We start from the raw sequence: 19547 nt of genomic DNA on the forward strand, positions 1-19547 counted from the left end.
TGAACTTCCAGTCGCTGAGGTTGCTTTCGCTGGCGATTCAATCACTGAGGTCATCTCTGCTGGACATTCTGCTACACTTTTTGATGCTTTCGCTCCCTAGTAGGTGGCAAAGACTCCACCCCACTAGGTTTCTTCTCGCTGGTAATCGCAAAAATCTGAGCCTGATGCTCGGATTGATCTTCATCCAACAAAGTAGCTACCTTGATAGCTTCGTCGAGTAACTTAGGCCCGTTAGTGAACACCTTAGTTCTCAAAGTAGGCCTCAAACCACGAGCGAACTTCATTGCTCGATCGTTCTCCGCAACGTAAACATTCAGACAATATCGTTCCAAACAATGAAATCTCATAACATGCTCGGATAAGGTCATCGTTCCCTGTTGCAGATCTAGAAATTCTTGCATCTTCCTATTGCGTTCGTGCTTCGGAAAATAAGCAGAGTTAAAAACTTCCATGAATTCATCCCACGTAACAGTCGCGTCCTTGAATCTGACTGAAGAGACAGTGTCCCACCACTTCTCTGCATGGTCCTTCAAACGATAAGTGCCAAAATCCACTTTCTTCTCTTCTGGGGCATCCAGAACACGGAAAATACGTTCCATCTCACGTAACCACGACTCAGCAGCTTCAGGGTCTGTCTTACCTTTAAAAGCAGGAGAATCTAACTCCATGAATCGCTTATACATGACCGCACTACTGTTTTGCACACTCTGGGCTACATGCTGAAGATTCTCGCCCATCTGATGCATTGCAGCCGCTTGCTGATGCACAACCTCTGCAAGATTGTTCACAGTGCCCATAACAACATTGCATCTAGTCTTTCAAGTCATCTATCACAACAGAAAGGCAAAGTAAGTCAAAAGGTAGGTCTAAAAAACCTAATTTGCAAACTGACGATCGCAGCAATCAAACAACAATCATGAGCATAAAACACACACATAATTCAGACAAAATCCACATCACAGCTCAATCGTGCACACAACACGACGAAAGCATGTTCTACAAACGAATTCAAGAGACACCGTCCAAGGTCGCTATTGCTAGAAAATCACTATTCTAGATGACAAACGTTTAGAGAGACACCATTCTAACGAAACCAGGAGAGTCATCTTCACATGACATCATCAATCATAACATCGTTAATCGTAATTTGTTAAGCACACCGTCGTTACGGAATCACCACACTAGCGGTATTATTAGGAAACCACCATCCTAACGGCATCGTCAGTGAATCACCATGCTAACGGCATCGTCAGAGAACTGCCATGTTGACGGCCTTGCTAAGGAAATCACTATTCCCGTAACCGCATTAGGAAATCACCATCCTAATGGCATCGTCAGCGAATCACCATGCTAACGGCATCGTTGAAGTGTCGCCATTCCAACGGTATCATTGGAGAATCACCACTCCAAATGATCTTCACTCTGGAGAATCACCACTCCAATGACCTTCATTAGAGAATCACCACTCTAACGGCATCATTAACGAATCACCACGCTAACGACATTACTGAAGAATCACCACTTTAGTAGCGTCATTAGGAAATCACCATCCGAATGACATCGTCAGCGAATCACCTCGCTAACGGCATCGTTGAAGTGTCGCCACTCCAACAGTATCATTGGAGAATCACCACTCCAAATGACCTTCATTAGAGAATCACCACTCTAATGACATCGTTAACGAATCACCACGCTAACGGCATCGCTGAAGTATCACCACTCTAACGGTATCACTGGAGAATCATCACTCCAATGACCTTCATTAGAGAATCACCACTCTAACGTTATCACTGGAGAATCACCACTCCAATGACCTTCATTAGAGAATCACTACTCTAACGGCATCGTTAACGAATCACCACGCTAACGGCATTACTGAAGAATCACCACTTCAGTAGCGTCATTAGGAAATCATCATCCTAATGGCATCGTCAGCGAATCATCACTCTGATGGCATCGTTAGCGAATCACCACACTAGCGGCATCGCTGGAAAGCTACTCCATCCAGCAGTACAGTTGGCGCTACCAGGAATCACTACCTGAGCTAACTCACCACAGTTCTCCAAACAATGGCGAGGGAAGCGAAAATTCTCTCACGAGCGGCAATGCCCTGGAAATCGGTGTCGAGCCATCCCCAGAACACGACCCTCTCAGGAGTCAAATGTCATCACCGGCAACCCACGCAACATGCAAAGCACAAGACAACAGATACGTTCTCATCACCAAGAACAACTGGGGAAAAAAATGACAGTGTCAAGTATCCGCCTACGGGATATGCAAAGGCTCACTGTCAGAGACAAGGCTTCCACCTCTCCGTCTAAAAAGGTTCGCATCAACGAGATACCCTTCGTCAAGGATAGGGTTACAAACAATTCCAACAAGGTTGGAAAAGAGGGAAACATCCACTCCGTGCCTCGCACGATGGTTCTTGTCGAAGCCATCTTGTCTACAACACGATAAGGCTATAGCTCGATAATCGCTACGATATATCAATCGTTTCCACTAACACAACGTGGAACGAGAAGGGTGAACCACGCAAGTAGTCCCCTAAGTCTCAGTCAAAAACTCCAACTCTCACTGGAGTCGACTCGAAATAGCTTGGGAACTAGGTCCATAAGCACAAATGAACCCTTAGGTTCCGACAATCGATGTCCCAAGCCCGATATACGAGGCTTAAACACGAAATGGAGTCTCACCTCAGAAGACGCCCGAAAAGTACACAATATCATCAAATCAAACCGAACAAGTCATTAAACAACAGAAACTGAACTGAAAATACTTACAATGCGATGGCTGATGAGTGCAGAGACTTGAACCACACTTCTTAACTCTTTTTTTTTAAAACATGGCTCTGATACCAATTTCTGTAGCGCCCCGGATTTCCCGACTTGAAAATCCTTTGAATTTTTTAGTAAACCTTCCTTTCTTTCTTTTTTTGAAAACCAAAATGCAAGCGCGGAAGAAACCGAAAGGGGAAAGAAAACAAGCGGAAAACTCTGGGCGACCGCTACGAGAGAGAAACAACAGTTCATGAAACAACTTTTATTAAATTCTTTTATATCTTTACAAATTATACATATAAATCCCTTATGCAAAACCAAACCGCCAGGATCCAACAGGCAAGGTTCAGAAGTGTGGGTTCAGAGTCCGCTGCAGCACACCGAGCTCCATCGCACGCCTAAGTAAACCTGTATCCCCATAAAACAGGGTCAGAACTCTTTCGAGCTTGTGAGACAAACCAACATGATATGCCAAAAGTGTGGAAATCAAAAGCAAACTACACAAGGTAAACATAGAATGCTAACTTACAGTATTTGAGCAATTGCAACATGAACAACTATAGAACAGTGATAACTACACATGGAGCATTATTGACAATTTCTAGGAATAACATGGCATGCATCAAGGAACATAATTAAGCAATGGTCCAACTTTTATGACAAGTTATGCATCACAGAACATAAAGTACTAATATAACAATACGAAGATCTGTAACTAGCATAAATCAGTGTAAGTAGTCAAAGCATGAGTGACTAACTACGACTATTCATGTCACAACTCATATCAAATAGTGAGGTATGCATCACAGAACATAAAGTACAAATGAATAAATATGTTTATCGTGTCATAGGCGAATGAACTATCCTATGATAATTCAAACATTGTATGCTATGATGGGACAATTAAAAGCATTTGCCATGTAAAGCATAATTCACAAGCAGTGCCAAGGTTCACAACCCATACATTGCGACCATAAGCGAGCTCATCTCGCTAACCATTCGCCAAGGATTCCAAGGTCGCGTAAGTCATGCACCACTGCAATGTCCATAGGCTAACTCGCTCGAGTCTCGCACAACTGCAATATCCATAAACTAAATTGCATATGTCTCGCACGACTGCAATATCCATAGTGCACCCCAAGGCATAGCAAGCACGATTATGCCCACGTTCCTTAGGTGACAAAATCCAAGATTCACTAACCTGAGTTATAGATAATGGATCCTGCTCCAAACACAATTGCAGCCCTTTTTGGCTGCAGCTCGGATGTCTGCTAATCAAGGCTAAAAGTATGACGACAAGAATGGAAAAATTACATATAAAGTTTGCTTTAGTTGACGAGCATAATCCATTTGCGATACGAAGAGTCAAATCCATCACGCTGTTGGGGTATTGGACTCCATGCCGTAAAGACATACATGCTTGCAGCCCCAATTTGGGCTGCAGTCCGGAGACTGCGCAAACTAGTAGCAGTGAGGCGACAAGTACTGGGTTGGTGCTGTCCTGATAGGTTGGCACTCTTACCAGCCACTTCGGCGCCAAGCAAACACGAGCAAGCCCGGTTGCAGCCGAAGGGAGAAACCCAGGCCTAGATCGACTGGTCCAGACCTCACGGGTGGTTCAGCCACCGTAGCCCAAACACCAGGGGTGCGGGCCTGCAGCCTGCACTAGATGGCTGAACCACCTGCTGCAACTTAGTTGCAGTAGGCCCACCATGGGACAGTCTAGGTCTGGAGTGGACTCAGCTCACCAAGATCATAAGATTGGTCCAGAGCCAGCTGGCTACAGCCAGCACCCAAAATGGGGTGGGGGTGCAGGCCTACCGCTTGCACCCAGCTGCAGCTCCAAGGCTGCAGCCAAGGCCGAAACGAAACTTAAAAGACAAAAGGGCTAAGTGCCCAAACTACCAAACTGGGTTCGGCCAGGCCTATGACAGGTCTGGACCAAGTTTGGTCCAGGCCATGTCAGGCCGAACAAGGTAACCGAACCCTATGGCCCCAACATGGGCTCGACTCAAGAGCGTCACCAACAAACGGGAAGGGAAAAAAAAAGGGGTGCCCAGACTGACCCTTTGTGGTCGGCCTGGGGGTCACCCGAAGGCAAAGGTGCGTTCAGAAATTTCTGAACGCCCAAACAGGAACCAAGGGGTGGAAGAAACGAGTGGGGCTCAGCCCGACCTACCCCGGGCTGACCCAGCTGCAACAATTTGAGTCACACATGTTGGAACGTCCAACCAAACGAAACAAAGCAAAAAGGGGGCAGGGCGTCAAACATAAATGTAACACTTGAAAAAAAAATGGGGAAAACCCAATGTGAACTCTAACGGGGCTCAACCCGTTTGGCCAAGGCCAGCAGCACCCTCGAAGAGCTAACCCGCATGGGCTGGATTTGCTGGTCATGCGCCATCCGCGGCCTCCTTGCCAACCAAAACAAAGCATAAGAAAAGCCTTGCTGCTACGAACTAAGCCATACAAGAAACACCTTGAAGCTTTTAAGGAGAACGAAAGGGCTAAAAACATTTTCTTGCAAAACGTATCTTTCCAATGCTTAACTAGGTTTAAAAACGCACAACAAGCGTGAAACCATGAAGAAACGAATTACTTTAGTCACCATGCCAAACTACGCATAAAGAAAAACACCTAAGAACATGTAAGACGCCTTCCAACGAAATCCCCAAATGGTGTTTGAGAGGAGAGCTCACCTTCGAGGCTTTACGATGGAGGAGAAGGAGATAATGATGCTCACGATTTGGTGTCTCTAAATCATACACACACACATACAAGTTGGGGATAGAGGAGAGAGGGGAGAGGAAGAGGGGAGAAGGGCACGGGAGGTGAGAGAGGCTCCTCCCAGAAAATCGTCCAAAGAGAGCTCTCTTTCTCTCTCTTGAAACTTTAAGTAGTTAGGGTTGAACACATTGGATGGCTAGGATTGATTAAAGCAAGATGGAGGACTGGAGTGCTCCACGCCCCTCTCCTAGAAACCCACGCCCAATGCATGTTGTGCGTTTAAAATCATTAACTTTTCTTTCAAAAATGCCATTTAAAAAGGCCTTTAATGTTTGTAGAAATTACATGGGCTGCCATCCAACCCAACCAATCAGATTTTATTATTTGAAATAGTTTGAAACAATTACAAAAATGCCATGGGGTGCCAACCCCATGGTCCCCTTTATTGAAAAATGCCTTTCATGATGAGCTTCAAGGCTCATCATGAGTTTCAAAAAGAAGAAGTGGCCAATCGTGGGCTATGTTTTAAAATTCATGCAAATCTTTTCAAAAGTGCCACCCAGCTGGTCAAACCTTGACCAGCTGGTCAACCAAGTCTAAGTTCGTCCCCCTAGAGGGGCGCATCTAGGGTTTGGGTCCTCTAGATGACCCGGATCCAAGATTCAAAACTGCCAATTCAATATGTTTCAAAACAACACTTAATTAATGCCTTAAAACATTAAAAAAATTCCAATAAATCATTTAGTGCTCTACTAAACACCAATTAATGCGAAATGCATGAAGTCTCTTAAGAAAATTCTCATCCCATTGCGAGAATTAAGTGTATCACGATTTGGGTCCAATCGTGGCTCAAAACTCGTAATTCACATTTACTGACGAGGTTTTTACATTGTATAAGTCCCAAATTCGGGGACAACCCATAAAAATATAATATAATTTAACCCTTAAGTTCTTAGAGGCTAATTCATCCGAAATTAGACACTTCTTACTTGCACAATATATTTATGCGATTTTCAGGTCGCGCATACAAGGCAGAAATACAAAGCATAGTCAAATCTCATTAAATCACGTGCTACACCTCAAAAGTACATACAAGCATGCATTCCAACGATAAAGCACTCAGAAATTCGCGGGTCTTACACGAGAGATCGAATTTGGTATCGAGTTGCTGCCTGGAACGACACCGATTTGCACGGCACCATACTGTATGGCTGCAGCGGAACTTAAGGAGTTGAAGCGTCAATTGGAAGAACTTCTCAATCAAGGTTTTATTCAACCTAGTGCTTCACCGTGGGGAGCACCAGTGCTGTTTGTACGGAAGAAGGATGGATCCTTAAGGTTGTGCATCGATTATCGGATGCTCAACCGGGCGACAATTAAGAACAAGTATCCTTTACCTAGGATCGAAGATCTTTTTGATCAGTTACAGAAGGCGAAGGTTTTCTCAAAGATTGATCTTAGATCGGGCTACCATCAGCTTCGTATCCGAGAGGATGATATTGCGAAGACAGCTTTCAGAACGAGATATGGGTTGTATGAGTTTGTGGTGATGCCTTTTGGCCTCACGAATGCTCCAGCAGCGTTCATGGATTTGATGAACTGGATCTTTCATCCATTTGTGGACTCATTCGTGATAATATTCATCGATGATATTTTGGTCTATTCGGAGAGTCAGGAGCAACATCGAGAGCATCTGCAGATTGTTTTGAGTACTCTTCGTGAACATCAGTTGTTCACCAAATTCTCTAAGTGCGAGTTTTGGCTTGAGCGGGTCATGTTCCTTGGCCATGTGATATCGAAGGATGGAGTATCTGTCGATCCAGCGAAAGCCAAAGCAGTTCTGGGCTGGAAGCAGCCTCAGAATGTGTCTGAGATTTGTAGTTTTCTTTGGTTGGCTGGTTACTATCGATGTTTTATCCAAGACTTTTCGAGGATCGCTTTACCTTTGACGAAGTTGTTGCGTAAGGGTGTTAAGTTCGTGTGGAACAGTGACTGTTAGGACAGTTTCTAGATCCTGAAGACGAAGTTGACAACCTCGCCGGTGTTAGCGTTACCTTCTGGTAGAGGTAGTTTTGTGGTATACACAGACGCCTCTGGTACTGGTTTAGGTTGCGTGCTTATGCAGCATGGCTGAGTGATTGCCTATGCCTCCAGACAGTTGAAGACTCATGAGCGAAATTATCCGACGCACGATTTAGAATTGGCAGCAGGCGTGTTTGCTTTGAAATCGTGGCGACATTACCTTTATGGAGAATCGTTTGAGGTCTTTTCAGACCACAAGAGCCTCAAGTATTTGTTCTCTCAGAAGGAGTTGAACATGAGGCAGCGACAATGGCTTGAGTTTATCAAGGACTACGATTTCACGTTGTCTTATCATCCTGGTAAGGCGAACGTTGTGGTGGATGCGCTTAGTCGCAAAACGAGTGGTGTTCTAGCTAGTCTTGTGTGGAGCCAGAAGCTTGTTGAAGAGTTCGTAGCCTAGAAACCTTTTTCTGTTGGTGATGGTTTGCTCAGATTGTTTGGTCTGACCATTCGATCCGAGTTTTTGCCGAAGATCGTAGTGGCTTAGAAGCTTGATGACAAGTATGGCAAGTTTCTAGCCTTGGCTGAGCAAGCAGATTCTTCTTTCAGAGTGTCCGAAGATGGCAGCGTTCGTATGAGAGATCGTCTTTAGGTTCCGAGCAACCCAGAGCTGAAGAGATAAATTCTTGACGAAGCTCATATGTCGAAGTACAAGATTCATTTGGGATAAATGAAGATGTTCAAGGACTTACAACGGAAGTATTGGTGGCATGGCATGAAGAGAGAGATAGCGGCTTACGTTGCAAGGTGTTTGACTTGTCAGCAAGTCAAAGCGGAACATCAGCGTCCCGGTGGTACCTTGCAGAGGATTGAGATTCCTCAGTGGAAATGGGAGGATGTTACAATAGATTTTGTGGTTGGTTTACCACTGTCTAGGCGTAAAAACGATGCGATTTGGGTAGTCGTGGACAGACTCACCAAGTCTGCCCACTTTCTGCCAATCAGGATCAGTCAGTCGCTTAAGAGTTTAGCTGACTTGTATATTAGAGAGATCGTTCGACTTCATGGTGTGCCGAGATCTATCATTTCTGATCGTGATCCTCGATTCACTTCGCGATTGTGGGGTCAATTGCAATCTGCTTTTGGGACGAAGTTGAAATTTAGTACAACCTTTTATCCTCAGACAGATGGACTGTCCGAGCGAACGATTTAAACGTTGAAAGATATGTTGCGAGCTTGTATGCTAGATTGGAAGGGTGAATGAGATTCAGACCTATGCTTGGTAGAGTTCGCATATAACAATAGTTACCACGCTTGTGACGCCCCAAACCCCGACCTTGTAAAAACCTTGAGTTTTTGATCAAAAAAAAAAAAATTTTTTGAAGGATATACAGAGTGAAAAACAACCAGCGGAAGTAAAGGAGGGAAACAGGGGTAAAGCAAAGGCCGCAAGTCTGAGCGAGCCACAGTGAGAAAACCAAACCACAGTAGACAAGTAAAGTATTCTTCATTTCCACAATAGTTACAATGATACAAAAACGAGACTGGGTACGAAAAGGAACAGTCTCCCAAAAAGAAGAGGTACAACCCCTCAAACCCCAAAACCAAAAGAAGCCAGAATCTGCTGCAAAGTGTGGGTCTCAAGGCTCCTGCTGTGCGCCGTCGCATCACGCTGCATCTACTCATCACCTGTATCCCCATAAAACGGGGTCAGTACTCTTGCGAGTTGATGAGACAAACCATCCATACATTATCATTTTTTTTGGAAAAACAGAAGGTAAGCAACAAGCTACAAGTGTGCTAAGTACCAGACTATAACTAGCATGATGGAACAGTTAGAAACATTTGGAATAAAAGTACAAGTGCGTGTCAGGTAGGTGCATGTGCCACAAGACTGTAAAACTACAAGTAAGTAACAGTGCAACCACTAAAGTAACAAAGCAGAAACTGAACAACACAAAGTAGCAGCTAAAGTAACAGAGTAGGAACCAACCAACCGAGGGTAGCAACTGAACAAAAGTGTATACTGCTCTAGAGTAACAACTACAGTAAGTCAGTCTGTTTGGTTAGTCCTTATGTTCATCTTTTTACCTCCTTTGGGTACGCGAAGGAAAACCCTCGAGTTCTGTGAGTCATGCACCCGTCTGTTATTCAATTTCTAATATGGTAATCGGGGATGCTACAGAACGAGAAAACCACCTGCGGGCGACACGCAGCCAGGAGAAAACTTTCGCAGGGGTAAATGATTGCAATCCGTACTACTACAGTAGTAAAGGTCCCTGTAGAGGGCAACCTTGACCTCCCTAACTCCGAGTGACTGGAGGTCAGAGGGCACATCGGCTCCTCAAAAGAACAAGTCGTAGTAACGACACGTCACTCGGGGCTGTACCATTCACCCTCTCCCTGGGTGACCAAATTGTGAATGGGGCGCGGCAGGTTTATCTTATTTAGGCTCAAACTTCCATTCGTACCTCCTCTCGAGGTAGTCGCGCCTCGTGGTCCCCGTGGGGTACGCAAACGAGGACTTGGCCTGCCCATTCACGTGCTCATCCTCACACGGCCACCACGAGCACATCGCCTGTGACAACGATAATATAACATTTTATTTATGCCTAGGGCGACACGAACATGTGAGCACATTCTCACTAACTCGGGCCATTGCCCGTAGACTCCCACCGAGTCTCAAGACCTCAATAGGTCAAAAGTGTCAAACCCTACAATAATTCCAGTTCTTTTCAAGTGTATGTCATGTCAAGTGTAAAGCACGCCACTGGTGTTGCGTATATCCATCGATATACGAAAGTGAGCCAACCAAATGCAAGTTTGACAACCAAAACCCAGTGACATATGTGGCAGGATGTGCCAACATGCACGTGCGAAACATGAAAAACCACAAAACTTCAATCTTGCACAAGTATCGTGCTGTGAGCAACGATACGCCAATGAACTGGTAAAGTGCCACAACTACCAAAACTGAGCAACATAAGGCTCAAAATACATATGCGCTGCTCATTGCATGAGCGGGGAGCGATCAGGGCTTGAAATACGTATTTTCCCAATACGCGTATTTCAACCCTCACACTACGGCCAAAACTCGCATGGCGAGGCCACCGGTGCAGGATCATCGCAGAGTCGACACCCAAGCGTGTCGAGAGCGAAGTCAACACAGTCCCATCCGAATGGAAAATCACATCGCCGGTACCAGAGTATAGTGGCACTCTGCCCGCGCAACTGGGGCACGAAGCGCCAATCGCCGCAAGCGTCCGACGAAAACAAGCGAAGTAGACGCAAACGTGTACCGTGACATAAGTCACGTCACAAACACCTTACTGCCAGGGTGGTTAGTGGGGTGACAGCATGCGAAGCGAGCGACTGTCATGACAATGAACGTCATCCCCCCCTTAACCAACTAGTTTCGCTTGGCGGCGGCAAGAGAGAGACGGGCGCCACCACCAGGCCTTCATGGGAACTACATGGGTGACACGTGTACCCATACTGAGTCTGCTAGCAACACTGACCTGGAGCCTAGGTCCAGCTCAAGACTGCCCAGAGGTAGCGACGCTATCAGGTGCCTTAGCGCCGGTCTTGGCGAAAAAGGGCAAAAGAGGCAAGGCCTATGTGGGGCCTGCCACTGGCGGCTACTGGGCCCACGACCACCTTGGTCTGCACCCTATGCGCAGACCAAGTGCTGCTGGGCTGCAGCACTAGCCAAAGCAAGTGCCGAGCTCACCCGGGTGCTCCCGCACTCGGCCAGGCAGCAAAGGAGCCCCACAGTGGGCTCGGCGATGCTAGGCCCAAAAAGGGCTGGGCCTAGTTCACCCTGCAGGTCTGGTCCAACAAGGACCAGACCCCGCTAGGGTAAAGGGAGGGCCCCTGGTCTGAACCTAGGGGGTTCAGACCAGGGTGCTGGGCTAAGCCCACACCCGCGTGGGGTGCGGCTAGCCCAGAACACCCGGCTAGGAGGGCCAACAAGGGGGCGGGGTCTGGGCCCTATGGGACCAGTTCCTACTGAACCCAAAAAGGAGCAGGGCAGCACACTGGGCGTGTGCTGAGCCCAGGCCCTCGGTTGGTCTCCTAGAGGAGTCCACGCCAGGCTGCACCCGCACCCAAGGGTGCGCCAATGGTGCTGCCACCCTGTAGGTCGGTGCTGGCCAGCCTGCATGGTCTGGACCATGCACATCCAGATCGTGCAAGGCCACGGTCTGACGGCCAGCCACAGACCTAAGGTCTGTGGCTTCTGGTCTGACCCTACAGTGGGTCCAGACCAGGCCAAACGTTGGCCGGCGCCCCCATCAAGTGGGTGCGCCAAGGCAAAAACCCGGGTGCCATAGGGCACCCAGTCCCGTGCTGCCTCTTGGCAGAACAAGGAAAGGGGAAAGAAGGGGCTATGCAGCCCCCTGGTTCGAGTCTTGTAGGGATTCGGACCAGGGCTGCAGCCCTTCCTGCGCAACACGAAACCCCCCCCCCCCCCAGAAATGTATACTTATATATATATATATATATTTCAAAAAAAATGCAGCCGAAAGGCGGCCATTTTCCGGCAGTCTACAGGCTGCTCCGGCCAAAACGCCAAACATGAAACTCGTAGAGGGTTTTGTCAGATTTCTACAGCATTCAAGAAATCTGAAAATGCACATACAGTTTGGGAAATATCGCCGGAAAACCATGCATCACTCAAGAAGTTTCTGGGTTGCTGACGGGAAAATCGGTCGGACAGAGATGTGGATTTTAGTTAGCTCTGCCAGCCGAATCAGCAGAAACTAAAAACTACAAAACTGTGGAGCTCTGTCTGAGCTTTCCGAAATGCCCAAGAACTTTCCGTTTCGACATGTATCCAGGGAGATACGCTTGTTTTACAGGAGGGTTCTCTGAGAACTCGGAAAAACGAGGAAAGAAATAACGAATTTTTTTTTTTTGAATGCTGGTATCAAATCAAACAAAGAATGGGGAAACCAGAGGTTTCCCCATCACCTTGTGGGTTTAACCCACCCACAACCCCACTGCACCAAGTGTGCAAAAGAGTGGGCTGGCTCCCAGCCCCAAACCGAACAACGTAAGCAATGAAAAAAAAATGAAATGCTTGGGGGGGGGGGGTGAGGCTCACCTTGGTGCTGAGTTGGCTTAGCTGGAGCTGCTGCAACTTGAGGGAGGGAGGAAGGGAGAAGAGGGGAACTGCTGGAGAGAGAAGAACGGAGAGAGGAGAAGGGAGAGAGTGTTGACCCTCTCTCTTCCCTTTCTTTCCACTTAAAAAGGGGGTTGAGGGTGATGAAGGTTGGGGAGTGAAGGAGGGGAGATGGAGGGTCCTCCTCAATCCCCTCCCTAATCCCAGCAAAAAAAAAAAAAGGGGTCAAAGGGGGTCAAGGGCTGGCCCCCAACCACTCCCCTTGATTCAAGGGGAGTGGTTGGCTTTGACTTTTCAAAGCCAACCCTCTCAAGGCCAAGCCATACGTTTTCTCCATTTTTTTTTTTTTAACTTTTTTTTTTTTTGAAATAGCATTAAATGGGGCAATGGGCTACCCCCAGCCCCTTTCAAAAAAAATCGTGGGCCTATGCCCACTTACTTTTCAAATTGCCTTTTTAAGGCCCCAAAACTTGAGTTTTGCTACCTTTTCAAAATCCTCTTTTGAAAAGAGTTTTTTTGTAAAAGTAAAATTTTTATAAAGCCTCAAGATGACATGGGCTGCGGTGGAGCCCATGCCAAGGTTTTATAAATGCCAAAACCAACCCTCTTGTAAAAATGTTTTCAAAAACCCTCATCTAGGTTTTTACTAATTTGCGATTTACTTCTTTTTTTTTTTTTTTTTAAACTCAATATAATGAGTATTTAAATGGACTCATCTAAACTAATTTAAAATTCACAATTTTAAATTACATTTTGTGAATTAATATTTAAACTTTCATAAAGTATATTTAATTTCTCAATTACGGTGAAATTGGGCCTCGGTATAACTCGTGATTACCGATATACCCCTATCTCGCCAAAATCCATGAAATAACGAGATATTGCTCTCGTTTAAACTCCAAATCCGGAGCGAACTCATGTGAACACAATATACATATACTCTACAAATATCGAGGTTCGATTCCTCGCGGTTTGCCCCGAATCGCCTCATAGAGCAAATCTACGCGAGTCGGAACCTCAGAAAGCGAAAATTGCTAAATTTACTAGTATTGCTCATGCTGGAACAAGGAATTTTTCCAATAATGAATATATCTCATTTAAAATTCCTCAGAAAAATAGTGGGGCTTACATCCTTCCCTCCTAAAAAGGGATTTCGTCCGCGAAATCACGAACGCTAAGCTACAAAAAGATCAGGGTATTTCTCCTTCATACTGACCTCTGGCTCCCATGTGCATTCTTCAATGCCATGGTGTTGCCATCGTACCTTAACCAACGGAATGGTCTTGGTACGCAGAACTTGATCGCGATGATCAACGATCTCAACAGGTCTCTCGGCCACAGTTAAGTCCTCTTGAACTTCGACATCTTCATACCGGATGACGTGCGATGGGTCTGGAATATACTTCCTCAGCATCGACACGTGAAAAACATTATGAATTTGAGCATACTGCTGCGGTAGCTCAATCCGATAGGCTGCTCCACCGATCCTCTCAAGGATCCTGAACGGCCCAACGTATCTAGGACTCAACTTTCCTTTCTTTCCGAAACGAAAGATGCTCTTCGTCGGTGATACTTTCACGAAAACTATGTCGTCAACATCAAATTGAAGCTCTCGCCGCCTCTTATCGGCGTAACTCTTCTGTCTGTCCTGAGCTGCCTTCAGACACTCTCGAATCTTCTGCACTTGCTGAGTGTAGTGCTGAAGAACAATCGGTGACTCACTGGATCGATCGCTGATATCGTCCCAATATGACGGTGATCGGCAAGGTCTCCCATACAAAGCCTCGTACGGAGCCATACCGATACTAGCGTGATAACTATTGTTGTAGGCAAACTCGACTAAACATAAGTGTGAATCCCAATCACCTTTCCAGTCGAGCATACAAGCCTGCAACATATCTTCTAACGTTTGAATCGTTCTCTCTGACTGGCCATCAGTCTGAGGGTGAAAGGTGGTACTGAACTTCAACTTCGTTCCCAAGGCTGACTGCAATTGTCCCCACAATCGCGACGTGAATCTAGGATCACGATCCGAAATGATAGACGTAGGTACACCATGTAGCCGTACAATCTCTCGGATATACAAGTCTGCTAAGCTCTCAAGCGGCTGACTGATCCGGATAGGTAAGAAGTGAGCAGACTTGGTGAGTCTGTCCACAATCACCCATATCGCATCGTGCTTTCGCCTGGGTCGTGGTAACCCTACCACGAAATCCATCGTGATATCCTCCCATTTCCACTAAGGAATCTCAATCCTCTGCATGGTGCCACCGGGACGTTGGTGCTCGATCTTGATTTGCTGACAAGTCAAACACCTCAAAACATACGCTGCGACTTCACGCTTCATCCCGTTCCACCAATACCTTCGCTGAAGGTCCTTAAACATCTTAGTACCACCAGGATGGACGGTGTACTTCGACAGATGTGCCTCATCGAGAATCTCCTTCCTCAACTCAGGGTCACTCGGTACCCAAAGTCGATCCTTCATGCGGATACAACCGCCGTCATCAACACGAAAGACTGAGCCCTCTTCACGAGCTCGGTCGACAAACTTCTGATATTGAGCATTTCGCTTTTGTGCCTCGATAACCTTAGGCAAGAATTCTGATCGAATGGCCAACCCAGACAATCTGATCGTTCCGCCTCCGATCGCGAATGGCTTCCAAGCCACGAAATCTTCGATCAATTTCTGGCTCTACACAAGACTGGCCAGAACACTGCTCGATTTGCGACTAAGCGCATCTGCAACGACGTTTGCCTTACCAGGGTGGTAAGACAACGTAAACTCATAGTCCTTGATAAACTCGAGCCAACGACGCTGTCTCATATTCAATTCCTTCTGGGAAAACAAATACTTGAGACTCTTGTGGTCAGAAAAGACCTCGAATTTATCTTCGTACAGATAGTGTCGCCAGGACTTCAAGGCGAACACCACAGCTGCTAACTCCAAGTCATGAGTCGGGTAATTTCTCTCGTGAATCTTCAGCTGCCGCGAAGCATATGCAATAACACGACCGTGCTGCATGAGCACGCATCCCAATCCTGTACCCGAGGCGTTTGTGTACACCACAAAACCGCCTCTGCCAGAAGGTAAAGCTAACACCGGAGAGGTAGTCAGCTTCGTCTTCAGGATCTGGAAACTCTCTTCGCAAGAGTCAGTCCATTCGAACTTGACTCCCTTACGTAGAAGCTTCGTCAAAGGAAGCGCAATCCTAGAGAAGTCTTGTATAAAATGTCGGTAGTAACCAGCTATCCCTAGAAAACTGCGGATATCTGTAACAGACTGAGGCTGCTTCCCGTCCAACACTGCTTCGACCTTCGCTGGATCAACTGACACCCCATCACTGGATATCACATGACCCAAAAACATGACTCGCCGGAGCCAAAACTCGCACTTGGAGAACTTGGCGAACAATCTGTGCTCCCGAAGTACTCCCAACACAATACGCAGATGCTCTCGGTGCTGCTCAGGGGTCTCTGAGTAGATCAAGATATCGTCAATAAATACGATCACAAATGTATCCACGAACGGACGGAAAATACGATTCATCAAATCCATGAATGCTGCTGGTGCATTTGTGAGCCCAAAAGGCATCATAACGAACTCGTACAACCCGTACCTAGTTCAAAAAGCCGTCTTCGAGACATCTTCTTCTTTGATCTGGAGTTGATGATAACCCGATCTGAGATCGATCTTCGAGAATATCCTCGCTCTCTGCAACTGATCAAAGAGATCTTCTATTCTCGGCAACGGATACTTGTTCTTAATCGTCGCTTGGTTAAGCATTCTATAGTCAATGCACAACCTCAGGGATCCGTCTTTCTTCTTCACGAACAAAACAGGTGCACCCCAGGGCGATGCACTGTTTCTGATAAACCCTTGCTCCATTAACTCTTCTAACTAACGCTTCAGTTCCTCGAGTTCTGCCGGAGCCATACGATACGGTGCCTTTGAGATCGGAGTCGTTCCAGGCAACAACTCAATACAAAACTCGATCTCACGCTTCGGAGGTAATCCAGGCAGTTCCTTAGGAAACACATCGGGGAACTCCTGAACTACTTTAAGATCCTCAACAGGGGTTAACACCGATTCAACTGGGGCGATACTAACCAAGAAAGCAGTACCCCTATTCCGCAGATATTTTTGGACCTTAAATGACGAAATCATACGACTGCCTCGAATAGGTCGAGCAAGGCGGATCTCCAAAACCGGACGATCAGGAGGGTACAACACCACCTTGCCTTCTCTGCATAGAACTTGAGCATGATACTCAAATAACCAATCCATGCCTAGAATGACATCAAACTCCGTCATATCTAGCAGGATCAAGTCAGCTGGCAAGTCCTGACTTGCCACTGACACATCTACGCTCAGAATGTACAAAGTACATAAAGACTGATCACCAGTCGGCGTACGAACTTCCAAAGGATAATTCAATAATACAGCAGATATAGGCAAAGAACTAGCAAATCTCGAAGCTATGAAAGAATGCGAAGCACCACAGTCAAACAAGGTAAAAGCTGCATGACCAGCGACTGGAATAGTACCTTGGACCAACTCTCCCTTGGTCACCTACTCGATAGTGGCTGCGTAGGCACGCCCTGCCACCGTCCTCTGGTTACCCGTCTTCTGCTGGGAAGATTGCTGCGGCGGGTACGTCTGCTGCTGCTGCGGTTGCTGAGGCGCTGGCTGTGATGTTCCTGGCGTGTTCCTCCTTAGATCATCGGACTGCTTCTTCCGACAATCCTTGATGTAGTGGCCCATCTTGCCACAATAAATGCATCCTCCGAGGTCCCGTGGACACGGTCGGCCAGGATGATCCATCCGACATTTTGGGCAACCCGATGCTGCCACCACCTGTCTCTACTGCTGAGGCTGGCGATTCTGTCGCTGCCAGTTGTTGTTGCGGTTCTTCTTTGCTGGCGGGGCAGACTTCTTTCCACCCGAATTCTGCTGAAATGAACGTTTCTTAGGCCAACTCTTTTGGCCTTGCTGCTGCTGGTTACCCTTGGACTGTGGATTCCTCTGGGATTCTGTCCACTCCTGCTCCAGAAGTGTAGCCGTCTCCAAGGCTTCCTCTAGAGTCGAGGGAGCACGCGTGAACACTCTCAGGCGCAAGGCTAACTTCAGTCCACGAGCAAACTTCATCGCTCGTTCTTTCTCGGTCACATAGACATGAGGGCAGAAGCGCTCCAGGCTCCTGAACTTTGTAATGTAGTCTGCCAAGGTACAGTTCCCCTGCTGAAGAACGAGGAACTCCTGCATCTTTCGGCTGCGCTCGTGCGTTGGAAAATAAGCCGCGTAGAAGACTTCTACGAACTGCTCCCATGTGACTACACCGCCTGCGAACTTGATATCCAAGGTGGTCGCCCACCACCTCTCGGCATGCTTCCGGAGCCGATAGGTGCCGAAATCCACCTTCCTGTCATCACTGACCTGCAACACACAAAAGATCCGCTCGATCTTCCGTATCCAGTCCTCGGTTGCCTCGGGTGTAGACTTCCCATCAAATGACGGAGGGTTCATAGCCATGAACTGCTTATAGGGCACGACTGTCGCTGGAACTGGAGAGGGAGTAGGAACCAGGGTCTCTCGCTCCTGAGAGGTCCGCATGTTCTCTCCCATAGCACGCATGGCCTCAGCCTGCCTGCCCACAACCTCGGCCAGGTTGCTCACGGTGTCCATGATACGATCGCAACGCTCACGCCAAGCCATCTTGTGCAAAAAGAAGATACGTGTAAGCGATAAGACAAGTCAAAGCATAACTTCATTACTTAAAAAGCAGATGCATACATATTCAGTACAAGCCAAAATTACCCTCTATAACAGGGTTACCATACATAAACCTCCGCAACAAAAACCAAAACAAAACAAGGCTATAAAATGAACACTGACTCAGTGTTCCAACCACACAAGTTCACATATGAACAAACACAATCGCCGCTGCCTACGAGTGTAGTAGTTGCGGTAGGTGTTCTGATTCCCGTATCGTCTCTGCATCGGACGAGGAGGAGAAGCAGGTGTGTACTCAGAAGGACTCACTGCCTGAGACCGTGGAGGTGAAGCTGGCACGAACTCGGGAGAAACAGAGCATGAGTAGGAAGCTGGCGTGTACTCGGGAGAACCTGGTGCAACTCGTGCATCTCCCACTGGGTCAACTGCTGACTGTGCCTGACCGCCCTCTGAAGCCTCGTTCTCTTCGGTCTCAGCGTTACCCATTATGAGTTCGTTGCCCAACTTACGCTGGCACTCGATCTCAATATGCCCCCTAAAACCACAGTAGGGGCATATGCTCAAGGCACGAGGACAAATCTGTGCTGCGTGATACTGATCACATCTCCCACAAGGAGGTGCCGGATGTGCAAGTATCCCCGCACTCCGCACAATCTGCAGAACCGCTTGATCGAGGGCCTCTGTGCCTCGAATCAAGTCGATAAGAGCTCCGAGCATTCGCTCATTCCTCGAATCAGCAGGCATCTAACAAGTTATGTAACTAATCAAGCATGCAAAACTAAATATCGCAGAAATCATTAAGAAACAAATGAAAGCAATAATTCAGAACATACTTACAGTGCGATGGATGATGTATGCAGAAGTCTTGGACCACACTTATAAACTGCAACTCTGATACCAATCTCTGTGACGCCCCAAACCCCGACCTTATAAAAACCTTGAGTTTTTGAGCAAAAAAAAAAAAATTTTTTGAAGGATATACAGAGTGAAAAACAACCAGCGGAAGTAAAGGAGGGAAACAGGGGTAAAGCAAAGGTCGCAAGTCTGAGCGAGTCACAATGAGAAAACCAAACTACAGTAGACAAGTAAAGTATTCTTCATTTCCACAATAGTTACAATGATACAAAAACGAGACTGGGTACGAAAAGGAACAGTCTCCCAA

At 46.9% G+C, this 19547-nt stretch overlaps 1 protein-coding gene across 1 annotated transcript; it reads right to left on the reverse strand.

Annotated features, from left to right (window-relative positions):
* Positions 1–690: 690 nt before the first annotated feature.
* On the reverse strand, positions 691–18184 carry LOC149829919 (uncharacterized). The gene is made up of 2 exons (XM_090015338.1): positions 17778–18184; positions 691–772 (listed from the first exon to the last, which is right to left on the reverse strand). Exons 1-2 carry the CDS (start codon positions 18182–18184, stop codon positions 691–693), a joined length of 489 nt encoding a protein of 162 aa, XP_089871464.1.
* Between the last annotated feature and the right edge of the window lie 1363 nt (positions 18185–19547).

This window comes from Nuphar pumila, chromosome 8 (assembly GCF_984573655.1).
Source record: "Nuphar pumila chromosome 8, dmNupPumi1.hap1.1, whole genome shotgun sequence".
In the NCBI taxonomy this organism is placed as follows: Eukaryota; Viridiplantae; Streptophyta; class Magnoliopsida; order Nymphaeales; family Nymphaeaceae; genus Nuphar; species Nuphar pumila.